This window comes from Phodopus roborovskii, unplaced genomic scaffold (genome assembly GCF_943737965.1).
Source record: "Phodopus roborovskii unplaced genomic scaffold, PHOROB, whole genome shotgun sequence".
In the NCBI taxonomy this organism is placed as follows: Eukaryota; Metazoa; Chordata; class Mammalia; order Rodentia; family Cricetidae; genus Phodopus; species Phodopus roborovskii.
Window position 1 is genome coordinate 21,073,167 of NW_026126460.1, and position 10,370 is coordinate 21,083,536.

Sequence of the window (10,370 nt, forward strand, 5' to 3'; positions counted from 1 at the left end):
TGTCCCCCATACACACGAAGGCAAACACTCAAACACTTAAAATAAATCTAAAAAGATAAATAAAAAAGAAGTGGTGTGACACCCTTGTAAACAGGAGCTTCAGGCTCAGGTGAGACACAACCTAACAGTACTTACCTGCATTTTAAGTATATACATTTGATTAATTTTATTTCTAGGAATTTATCCTTTGCTGCACCCCAACCTTCACCTCTGCTCTGGTTTCAGAGGTTCAGGCTGGACCCCACCATGTAGCTTCTGAAAGAGCACAAGAGAGCTGGAGGGAAAATCCACTTTAATAACCCAGCATCACAAGCTGAGATCCTCCCCTTCAGTCACGGGGTGAACACAAGGGGCCTCACCAAGAGGCCTCAGTCCACCATGAGGTTGCGGTTTACAGAGGGGAACAGCTCAAAGAAGCCCTAAAAGGAAAGGCATTTGGGAATTAGCAAGTGACCAGATGGTGGTGTCCTACCACTCACCTCCATCATCTTCAGTTCTAGTATCTACTCATCCCTCAGCCCCTTTCTAGCCAATTACTTTCTGAGGCCTTGAAAATGAGGGATGGTATGACATATGTAAGTGGTCTTAAAGGTCCATGTGTTAAAGGCTTGGTCACTAGCCCATGGCATTATTGGGAGGTAACCATTAAGAGGTAGGGCCTGAAGGGAAGAAGTTAGATCACTCAGATAAGGCACACTTTTGAGGGGACACTGGGATCCATTTTCTCCCCCCACCCTCACTGGCAACTCTCAGGGGAGCGGATTCCTCCACCACATGTTCTCACCACAAGCCTCAAATTAACAAGCTAACTGGCCATGGAATAAAGCCTCTAATGCTGTGAGCCAAAACAAACACTGACTTCTTATAGACTGTTTATCACTTATTTTGTGAGTGATAGGAAACTGATACAAGGGCCCTTGTTTTTCTACAGCTCCAGCATAGAGGCTAGCCACTTAATGGAGAGGAAAGTCAGGTGGGAGTTACCTTGAAAAGGGTGAGGGTCTGGAGAACTCCAGTAGTACAGGCTGTCTCCCGAATAGAGTGCATGGCCAGTTGGGGGCTACCTAAGTCCAGCACCCGAAGCCCCAGTCGAGAAGCCAAGATAGGTCCAATGGTGGTACCACAGGGGGAGTCATTCCGGACCATGAGGTCCTGGAGAGAGGAGAGGTCATAAGTTAAACACTAGGTATGCTCATTAAGATCAAGGAGGAAGATACCCCAGAGCCTCAGGGCTGGAAGATGATCTTAGTTCTATGTCTTCAAATGTTTAAAGACACTGCTTTGTTACTTTTACACCTAATCTGGACCCTCAATGCAGAAAAAATACTGCTGGGCTGAGGGTGTGGCTCACTTGGTTGAGTGTTTCCCTAATATTCGTGAAGCCCTGGGTTTGGTCCTCCACAGTGCATACTCTGGGCACAGTGGCACACACTTGTAATTCCAACACTTGAGAGGTGGAGGATCAGGAGTTTAAGACCTGTTCTGCTACACAGTGAGTTTAAAATTAGCATGGGCTAAGTAAGATCCTATCTTAAAAAAACAAGGAAAACTTAAAAACACTGCTGGGTGGTGGTGGCACAAGCCTTTAATCCCAGCACTTGGGAGGCAGAGGCAGGTGAATCTATGTGAGTTCTGAGACCGGCCTGGTTTACAAGAGCTAGTTCCAGGATAGGCTCCAAAGCTACACAGTGAAACCCTGTCTTGAAAAAACAAACAAACAAACACAATATGATGCTAGATTTTCCTATTTTTAAGTGTAAAACAGAACTATAAAATAAAAGCCAATTTTTGTCAAATAAGAATTACAGTATTAATTCATGATTAAAAAACAAAACAGAAAAAGAAACACAGGTGTTGGTGGTGCACGCCTTTAGTCCTAGCACTTGGGAGGCAGAGGCTGTCCGATCTCTGTGAGTTTGAGCCAGTCTGGTCTACAAAGCTACAGAGAAACCCTGACTAGAAAAATCCAAAAACAAAACAAACACACTAAAAACCACACATGAGGCAGAGGAGGAGAGGAGGGGGGAGGGAACTGGGATTGACATGTAAAAAACAAGCTTGTTTCTAATTTAAATTAAAAAGGAAACAAAAGCAACCACACACACACACACACACACACACACACACACACACACACACACACACACTTTTCCCCCTAGCTGCCAACTCTTAAAAAGGGAAATGAAAAAATGAGGCTGAAATTTCTTACTGTACCAAAAAATTATGTCACAGGGCACAGGAAAGGGCTCTCACTGGTCAAAGCCATGACAACTTGAACATCATGCATTATAATTATAATTCCACGGATAGCATCCCATCAATGAACATTCTCAATTAAGATACATAAAAAAGGCAAAGCAAAGACACTAATTTGTAATGACATTTGGGACAAAACTTCACCTTCAAAAAAGGTTATTAAAGAGAAAGAATGAACAATTGTTTTCCTGCTAAGAATCATCTTTAAAATTTTTTAGTGTGTGTGTGTGTGTGCTGTGGTACATGTGTCAGAGGACAACTTGCAGGAATGAATTCCTTTTCCACCATGTGGGTCCTAGGTGTCACTCTGGTTGCCAGGGTTTGTGGCAGGTGATTTTATCCACTTGGCCATTTCACTGGCCTAAGAATCATCTTATGATAACTCATCAGCCTGGACAATGAGGACAGCTTCTACCTCACAGAATGGGAAGGTTGTCAGTAAGTTCTAATGTAACTGCTGATCAAGCAAGGATGCTCAATTAGTGCTAAAAAGGAGCTCACTGCTTGTACAGCTACTGTCCAGCCAGTCTTTGAAAAGAGGTAACAAATGTATCCAGTGATTTAATTTTACAATGTTTAAAATGAATGCACAGGAAAAATCTGGAAGAATATATAAAACTCTAGTGTTACTTTTTCCTTTTGAGACATGTATAGTGTCCTGCCTGCATGTATCCCTGCAGGCCAGAAGAGGGCACCAGATCTCATTACGGATGGTTGTGAGCCATCATGTGGTTACTAGGAATTGAACTCAGGACCTCTGGTAGAACAACTAATGCTCTTAACCACTGAGCCATCTCTCTAGCCCAGACCTCAGTCTTTTTAAGACAACGTCTCATGAAGCTCAGGCTGGCCTTGATCTTGCTATGTGGCTGAGGATGAACTTAAATTCCTGATCCTCCCATCTCTATTTTACATGAATTAGGGTCACAAATATATACTACCGTATCTGGTTCAATTTTTATTTTTTCATTTCTATTTGTCTTTTCTAATTTATTGAAGTATATATATGCCCTGCTTCTGCTGTAAACTATTAGGAAAAAGGCCACAATGTCTTCATAATTAATACCTTACAATATAAATGCTCTTCCAAGACCTCAGAAGCAAACTGGCCTAGGTGAGCTTCCTCTTACTCCACCTGCTCTCTGCACTACTCTGGCCTTCTCTGCACTACTAGGATAACTCATTGCCATTCCCCCTGCAGATCTTTCTATTTATTCCCTCTGGCTGAGATGTTCTTGCCTGGACCTTCCCAGAATCCTCCTTTCTCAATGGCTAGCTCTCACTTCCTCCCAAAGGCCTCCGTGTGAGTAGAATAATCTGGCATTACACAGGGCAAGATAGAGACAATGAAAGAGAAACAGCCCTTGTCTATTCCTACATCCACCAGAACTGGGTGTTGTCTGCTACTGGACTACCTTGAGCCAAATCCCTGATATAGGAATATATATGTACACACACAATGTGTGTGTACATACACCAGTGATTTCAAGGCCAGAGGAAAAGCGAACAGTTGGGGTTCTAGGCTCTCCAGTCCTGAATATTCCTTCTGGGTTGGGTTATACAGGGAAGTTAGGAGGAAAAAAGGCAGGACTAACCTACCAGGTGGCAGGAGTAACCCCTACAGAAATCAGCAGTGCAGAGATCATTATCACCCCGACTTACAGATGGGGGACACTAAAACCCATACAGCTTAGCAAACCAGGCTAAAGTATCTCTGTACCCCAAGCCCCTGATCTCATTTACTGGGACTCCCCACTCACTGGGGGCACATCAGTTTATGTCTTCATCCTGCTTCCCCCACCAAGCCTTCCCAGAAAAGATACACATTCACCTGCAGGGGCACCCCAACTTGGCTGGCCACCTCTCGAATCAGAGCCTCTGACACTGCATTAGAGGCGTAGCGCTGCTTGCTGTTCACCTTGATCACAGGACCCTGGGAAAAGTCAAGGGGGAACAGAGATGACATGAGGCCCAGGAGGAACCACACAGGCTGGAGTCAGACAGTCTACCACACCCTCAAGAAGAGCCTTACCTTATGGAACAAGGGCCGGTGGTTTTCCTCATGCTTGTCCCTGTGAGAGGTGGTAAAGATCAGGACAGTGCACTGTAGTGAGGGTGTGTCAACATCTACCACCCCTTCCTAGGCAGATAGTACTGATGGGTCATGGCATTCTTTCCCACCCAGCCCTGCAGGCCCTCAAGGGCATTCAAAACAAACATTTCCCGCAGATCCCAGCCATGAAAGTAAACAAGGTTATAGACCAAGCTTATCTAACACACGTACCTGGCTTAGGCAACATATGACTTTCACTAAGACTGGACTTAGAACAATCAAAAGGAAGAGCCCCAAATCACCCAGGAGATGGAGAAAGAGGCAGGGCCAACCTGTAAGTGGGCTATGCTTGGGTCTCCAGCAGTGAGTACTGTCTGGCACGAAGACTCACACATAGTTTGGGTGCACAGCATGGGCCATGTCTGCACTGATCATGAAGGACTTAGGTATGGCTTCCTCGAAGGCGGTCAGGCGCTGAGATGTGGCTGAGATGCGCCGTAGTACTAGCTCCGTCAGCAGAGACTGTGCTCCTTGAGCACTTTCTGATCCCACCTGGGGATGGCAAAGACTTTACTCTGGGAATCAGATCATGGGCCTGGACATGCAGGTCAATAAGAGGAGCCCCATGTTCACAATAGCTCAGGATCCTCAGGAGTCACTTGATGGGATTGGTATTCTTAGAAACTTTCCTATGCCCACCTAGGTCATTACTGACCATCTGACAGTAGACTGGGACCAGACTGATTCCCAGCCATTTATGGGCTAGAAATAGCACTTACTGGTAGAGTTCCCACACTGGTCCCCAACACTTACATCTAGGGCTCAGCTGATGCCACAGCATCCTGGGTAATTTCCCCTGATGCATGTGACAGAGACTGTTAACTAACCATGATATCTTTCGTAACAGAAGACCCAAGTAGTACTACACAACTAACTATCCAGCTAGAAACATCAATCCAAGTCTTCCCTGTCGCTAAGTGTGGTCACAATAAGTTCTGTGAGTGTACATAATAATGAATTTCATTTGTGAACCTCGCTCTTAAAGACACAGGCATCTATTTTCTCTGCCCTCTTCTTTATTGCTGACTGGGTACAGACAAGATGGCCAGAGATGGAACAGCCAAATACCCAGAGTAATATACAAAAGACCTATCCTAACTGCTAACTGATTTAGGGAGCTATGTAAGAGAACTAGCTATCTGTCAAGCTCCACTACAGCATCTCAGGTTGCAGCCAAACACACAGCTGAGGACCCACTATGTGCCAAGCCACAGACCTGAAAGAATGACCCGTGCCCCTGTCCTTGGGGTAGGAATGTAGCAAGCACAGAGAATACAGGATAAGGGATCCAGTTAGAAGCAGATGTATGTAGAACAGAAGGAACGACAGGTACCACAGAAACACTGGCAGCTCTCCTCCCCCATCTCAGGGGCCTCTAGACTGGCCCTGACTCACTCTGAGTGTGTGTCACCAGGTAGTTACTACAGACTCCACAGAGGGCCCTCTGCCCAGAGCCCTGCACATACCTCTTCATTGTCGTAGAGTGTGATCATGCGCACATGTGGCTCCCTGGCCAGGGAGGAAGGGGCTGCACAGGAATCAATCAAAGCCTGGATGGAAAAGCAGACAGGGTCATCATCCTTGCCCTTTCACTTCTAACAACTTAGTCTGCCAGTACCTGGGAATAGCATGCTGCCCTGACAGCGAAGCTGGCTTGGCTTTCAGCAACCTTTTCCTTAGGGCACTGCCTGGCAGTGGAGGACCTGTCTAATGGGACAGGCGAATCCATTCTCTGGGTACTTGGCTCTCATGTCTGCCCTTGCAGAAAGCAGGGCATTGCAGAAGACAGGAAGAAGATAAAAATCCTGAGAGGTTGATTATGAAGATCATGCAAATTGATGGGTTTCCACAAACGTAGCTGGTTGGCTCAGAAGCAGACATGGGCCCCAGGTCTACAGTAACTACCCAGAGCCTATCTCCAACCACAAGCCAGACAGGGAAAGGCAAGTTAAAACGCAGAGGAAGGGTAGGAAGCTGAGAAGTGGCCTGACTAGGGTAGATAGAAGGTGGAGAACATGAAGGTAAGCAGGAGGTACAGATTGCCCTACTGAGATCCCAAGGAACACAAAGAAGGCTGAGGAGAGACTCAAGTCAGAGGCAGAAGGGAATGAAAGATACTGTTTTTCATGGTGGCAAGGACTTTCTTTTCAGGCAGAGGTTGTTAATCTAAGGAAAGTAGCAGACTGGGGAAGGAGAAGACATCATGGCACACTAGCTTTCCCATACTTCAGCTCCTGGTCTCAGACCAGCACAGAAATAGTGACGCCAAGGCTGCAGCATTTGGGCCCTTCCAGCACCAGCTGGGTAAAGGCCTGGTTAAGTAGCCATCTCTCTCCACCTCCTGGGGCTTAAGATAAGCCTCTCATCTCAACTCTTAACCCCCCCTCACAACTATGTGCTGCCTGGAGTGCTCTGGCTCCTCACCTGCAGGGCACAGAAGCAGCTGTGCAGATTGTCCAGTCGAGGAGCAAAGATGAACTCTTCATAGGCTCCACCCAGGGCCTAGAAAGACAGGACCAACACTCTGACCTAAGTGCCCAGGCCCATCACCCATTTCTCCCTGTTGCCAAGGGCCAGAAAAACTACTCATGATTGTTGGCTTAGGGAACTATTATTGCTGTTCAGTTGAGAATGAAGGCCAAGGGTGACCTACTAGTGGGACAGATGAAGAGAGGGCTAAATAGTCTCACACACACACACACACACACACACACACACACAAAGCAGGCTAGTGGTGGCCCACACCTTTAATCCCAGTACTCAGTAGGCAGAGGCAGGCAGATCTCCGAGTTCTAGGTCAGCCTGGTCTACAGAGCAGGTGAGCAGGTTCTAGGACAGCCAGGGCTACAAAGAGAAACCCTGTCTCAGGAAAAAAAAAAAAAAAAAAAAAAAAAAAAAAAAGCCAACTAAAAGGAAGAAGCCAGAGAATCCATTTAGCAGTTCTGTACATCAGCAGCTGGAAGGTAACAGGCCTCTTGCTCTCAAAGGCTCAGAGCCAGCATAGGTCAAAGCAAGCAGGGATCACAAAAGCAGAAACTGTGGACACCACTTCACAACTCGCACACTCTGAGAATCCAACCCTCCTAGAAATGAGAGCCCCAAGGCTCAGATCTCTGCTTCCACCCCTTTCCCTAGAAAAAGATCTGGATTCCTGGCTTTGTTCCCAGAGGTTTGGTCCAAAGGTACCAGGACTTCCACCCAGTTCCGCCCACTGAGCTGCAGGATCTGGGAAAGGCCCACACCCTAACCAAGTTCCCATAGTCGGGTCTTGGGGGGAGATGCTCTGCTTATCTGGGAGGGGGAGGAAATAGAATCTACTAGGAAGAAAAAGGAGACTAACAGAGGGGCTAAGTGCTTCAGGGGATGTGCTGTAGTCAGCTGAGATCATGGAGGACCCCACCCACAAAATCCTGCAGCCACTCCTTACTGCAGGCTGGGTGTCTGCCAGGCAGAGCTCCATCTCCACGATGTTCTCAGGACTCAGTCCCAGATGGGTACAGAGCAGAGACAAGAGGACCGAGTGATGCCGCTCATCCTATAAGGCAGAAGATGCTGGAAGGAGGGCCTGCTGGTCCCTTTGCCCCTTCCCAGGGGACTGGTCTGTTTCCACTCTGCCCACCCTCCTAGGAGTAGGGGAGCTTCTTACAGCAGCACTAAGCGGCCCTGGTTCAGGAGTCCCTTTCTCCAGTTCTTCTTGAACTGCTGTGGCAAGAATTGGGACTCTGTGGGGAAAACAGGTTGTTTGAACTTAGGCCTCTCCTTGTCCTCCAATTTCCAGACCACTCCCCGAATAGATAGCAGATAGAAACTAGACTCCAAAAGTGGAGCTTGATTATGGCCATTAAGAGGTGATCCTCTGGGTCCCAGTGGGACTCCTGTCACCTCGTGCCATATTCCACCCCTCATAGCCATCACCGCCCTTGGTGTAGACTCACAGGTGCATCTCTGTGTTGGGTCCAAAGTTCTCATTGATATTTCTCTGCAGGTGGATGGCCAGGTGTGGGATGCGCAGAATGGGCCGCTCCACATGTACAAGCCTCTGCTCCAGCCGACCTGAGGTAGGGCACTGTGGCCCAATGGCCAGGTCAGAACTGGGTACCTTCCAAATCCAACTGATTAAATCCCTCACTAAACCCAGAATAACCAAGTCCCTCTTCCCCATGAAGACTCTTCACTGCTACCCGAAGGAATGTGGCTGCTAAAGTGAGAACCTCCCCAGTTCCTAGGCCCTCTATACCACCTTGACAATGACTCGTCCAGCCAAGGTCAGGTCCCGGTCAAACCACGTGCTCCAGATCCCACCACCATAGGTCTCTACACCGACCTGCTGGTAGCCCACCTGGCTCCGTCGAGATTTGCGTTTTACCTGAGCACAGAGATGAGAACAAAGAGGTCTGGATGACAACATCTGGGAGTGAGACTCGGGCAACTGACAAGTTACACACGGAGCAAATATCACATCAGTTCACTGTGGGAAGTGTGTGTGAGGAGGGCTCGGGGTGGTCTACCTTCTTTCCTGTACCTGGGGATAGGGCGTTCCAAACTGCACCTTCTGAATCTCTTCATTTCACTCTGCCCCAGCACCTCCCTTCAGTCCAACAGAGCCCTAACTCCTTACCCGAAGGCAGGGACTGTCCGTGTGGGCCCCAATGAGGCTGAAGCCATTGCCAGGAACATACTGGCCCCCCACGGCAAAGGCAATGATGGAGGAGGAGTTTCTGGTTAAGAAGTACTGGGAAAGAGAGAGGCGAAAGGCAGGGGTGTGAGTTGCTTAATCAGGAGGAACACAGGACTTTGAAACAGCCTCTGCCCCCAAACTCTCCCTAGTACCTTGTTTTCTGGTAAAATATCCCAGCCCTCTGTTTCCTTGAGTTCACGGAAGCCAGCCTGGAGGAGGCGGCTGCGGCACTCAGCCACGACTGTAGAGAAAGGGCTTTCTCATAGCGATGGGTGTTGGTCAGGTCACTCCCACTCTCCCAGCCTTCCTAACCCAGATCACCTACCGTGGAAAGGGGAGGGACTCCGGTTCACGAACTTGAGGAGCTCCCTGGCTGTGGCCTGGATTGCCTCTTTCCGGGCCCTGCCGTTCATGGCCACCTACGGGAGGAGAGGGCGCTCAAGCTGCTACCAGGTCGGGGACCACTCTTTTCACCCTAGCTCGGAGGATCCAACCCCCCTAGAAACGAGAGCTCCAAGGCTCAGATCTCTGCTTGCGCTGCCCCTTTTCCCAGCGACAGATCCGGATTCCTAGCTCGACCGCTCAGTGCTCAAAGGTTCAGCTCCAGCCAAGCAGGACTTCCACTCAGTTCCGCCCCTCGAGCAGCAGGACCCGAAAGGCCCGCCCCCTAACCGAGGCATTGGGCCCGCCCCCAAATCCCATCTCACGCCCCGCCCAGCCGGGAAATCCGGATTCGAACTGAAACTCCAGTTCCGGAGCGGCCCTCAAATCCGAAAACGCCACTAGTGGGCGCGCCATCGCCTCCGGAATCAAAGCACTCCTTCACCTGCCCTCCCACCCAGTCAGGCACTGGACACCCCTTCCGACCCCGGGAAGGTCAGGTCACCGCGGAGGGAACCGGAGCACGCCCGTCTCAGCGCCGCGTTAAGCTTAGTTTCGGAAGGGCGCGCGGCGGGCTGTGGAGCTGGCGATGGCCACCCACCTGCATAGCCCGCCACGCTAGGGGTCTCTAGGGGTCGGACTTCGGCCCGCCCCTGCCTCTCCGCTCCTCCCTCCTCGATCAGGCCTCGCCCTCGCCTAGCTGCGTGCTCCGCCTCTCGCCAGGCCGTGCCGGGTCTCCGCCTCTATCAGGCCCCGCCCCGCCCCCGCTGGTCCGCGAGCTCCGCCCCTGTCGGGCCGCGGTCGGGTTCCGGCCCCGCTCCTCGCTCAGTTCCCGTCAGGCCTCGTTCTAACCACGTGGGCTGCTCCGCTCCAGTCAGGACGCGCCCCGCCCTCGCCACTCCGCGAGCTCCTCCCCTGTCGGGACGCGTTCCGGTTCCGCTC

At 49.7% G+C, this 10,370-nt stretch overlaps 1 protein-coding gene across 1 annotated transcript; it reads right to left on the bottom strand.

Annotated features, from left to right (window-relative positions):
* Positions 1–275: 275 nt before the first annotated feature.
* Positions 276–9,661, bottom strand: Dnpep (aspartyl aminopeptidase). Its single transcript, XM_051190514.1, has 14 exons — positions 9,373–9,661; positions 9,200–9,288; positions 8,988–9,101; positions 8,610–8,735; positions 8,305–8,435; positions 8,016–8,091; positions 7,797–7,904; positions 6,794–6,871; positions 5,836–5,919; positions 4,701–4,861; positions 4,289–4,328; positions 4,088–4,189; positions 985–1,152; positions 276–419 (listed from the first exon to the last, which is right to left on the bottom strand). The coding sequence occupies exons 1-14, from the start codon at positions 9,458–9,460 to the stop codon at positions 369–371; spliced, it is 1,416 nt and encodes a 471-aa protein (XP_051046471.1). The 5' UTR covers positions 9,461–9,661; the 3' UTR covers positions 276–368.
* Between the last annotated feature and the right edge of the window lie 709 nt (positions 9,662–10,370).

Excerpts from the sequence above, each read along its gene's own strand:
- Dnpep (XM_051190514.1), bottom strand. The coding sequence starts at position 9,460 with ATGAACGGCAGGGCCCGGAAAGAGGCAATCCAGGCCACAGCCAGGGAG. Across the intron at positions 4,862-5,835 it reads CACTCTACGACAATGAAGAG|GTGGGATCAGAAAGTGCTCA; the intron begins GTATGTGCAGGG and ends TGCCATCCCCAG. Across the intron at positions 420-984 it reads AGACCCTCACCCTTTTCAAG|GGCTTCTTTGAGCTGTTCCC; the intron begins GTAACTCCCACC and ends CTTTCCTTTTAG.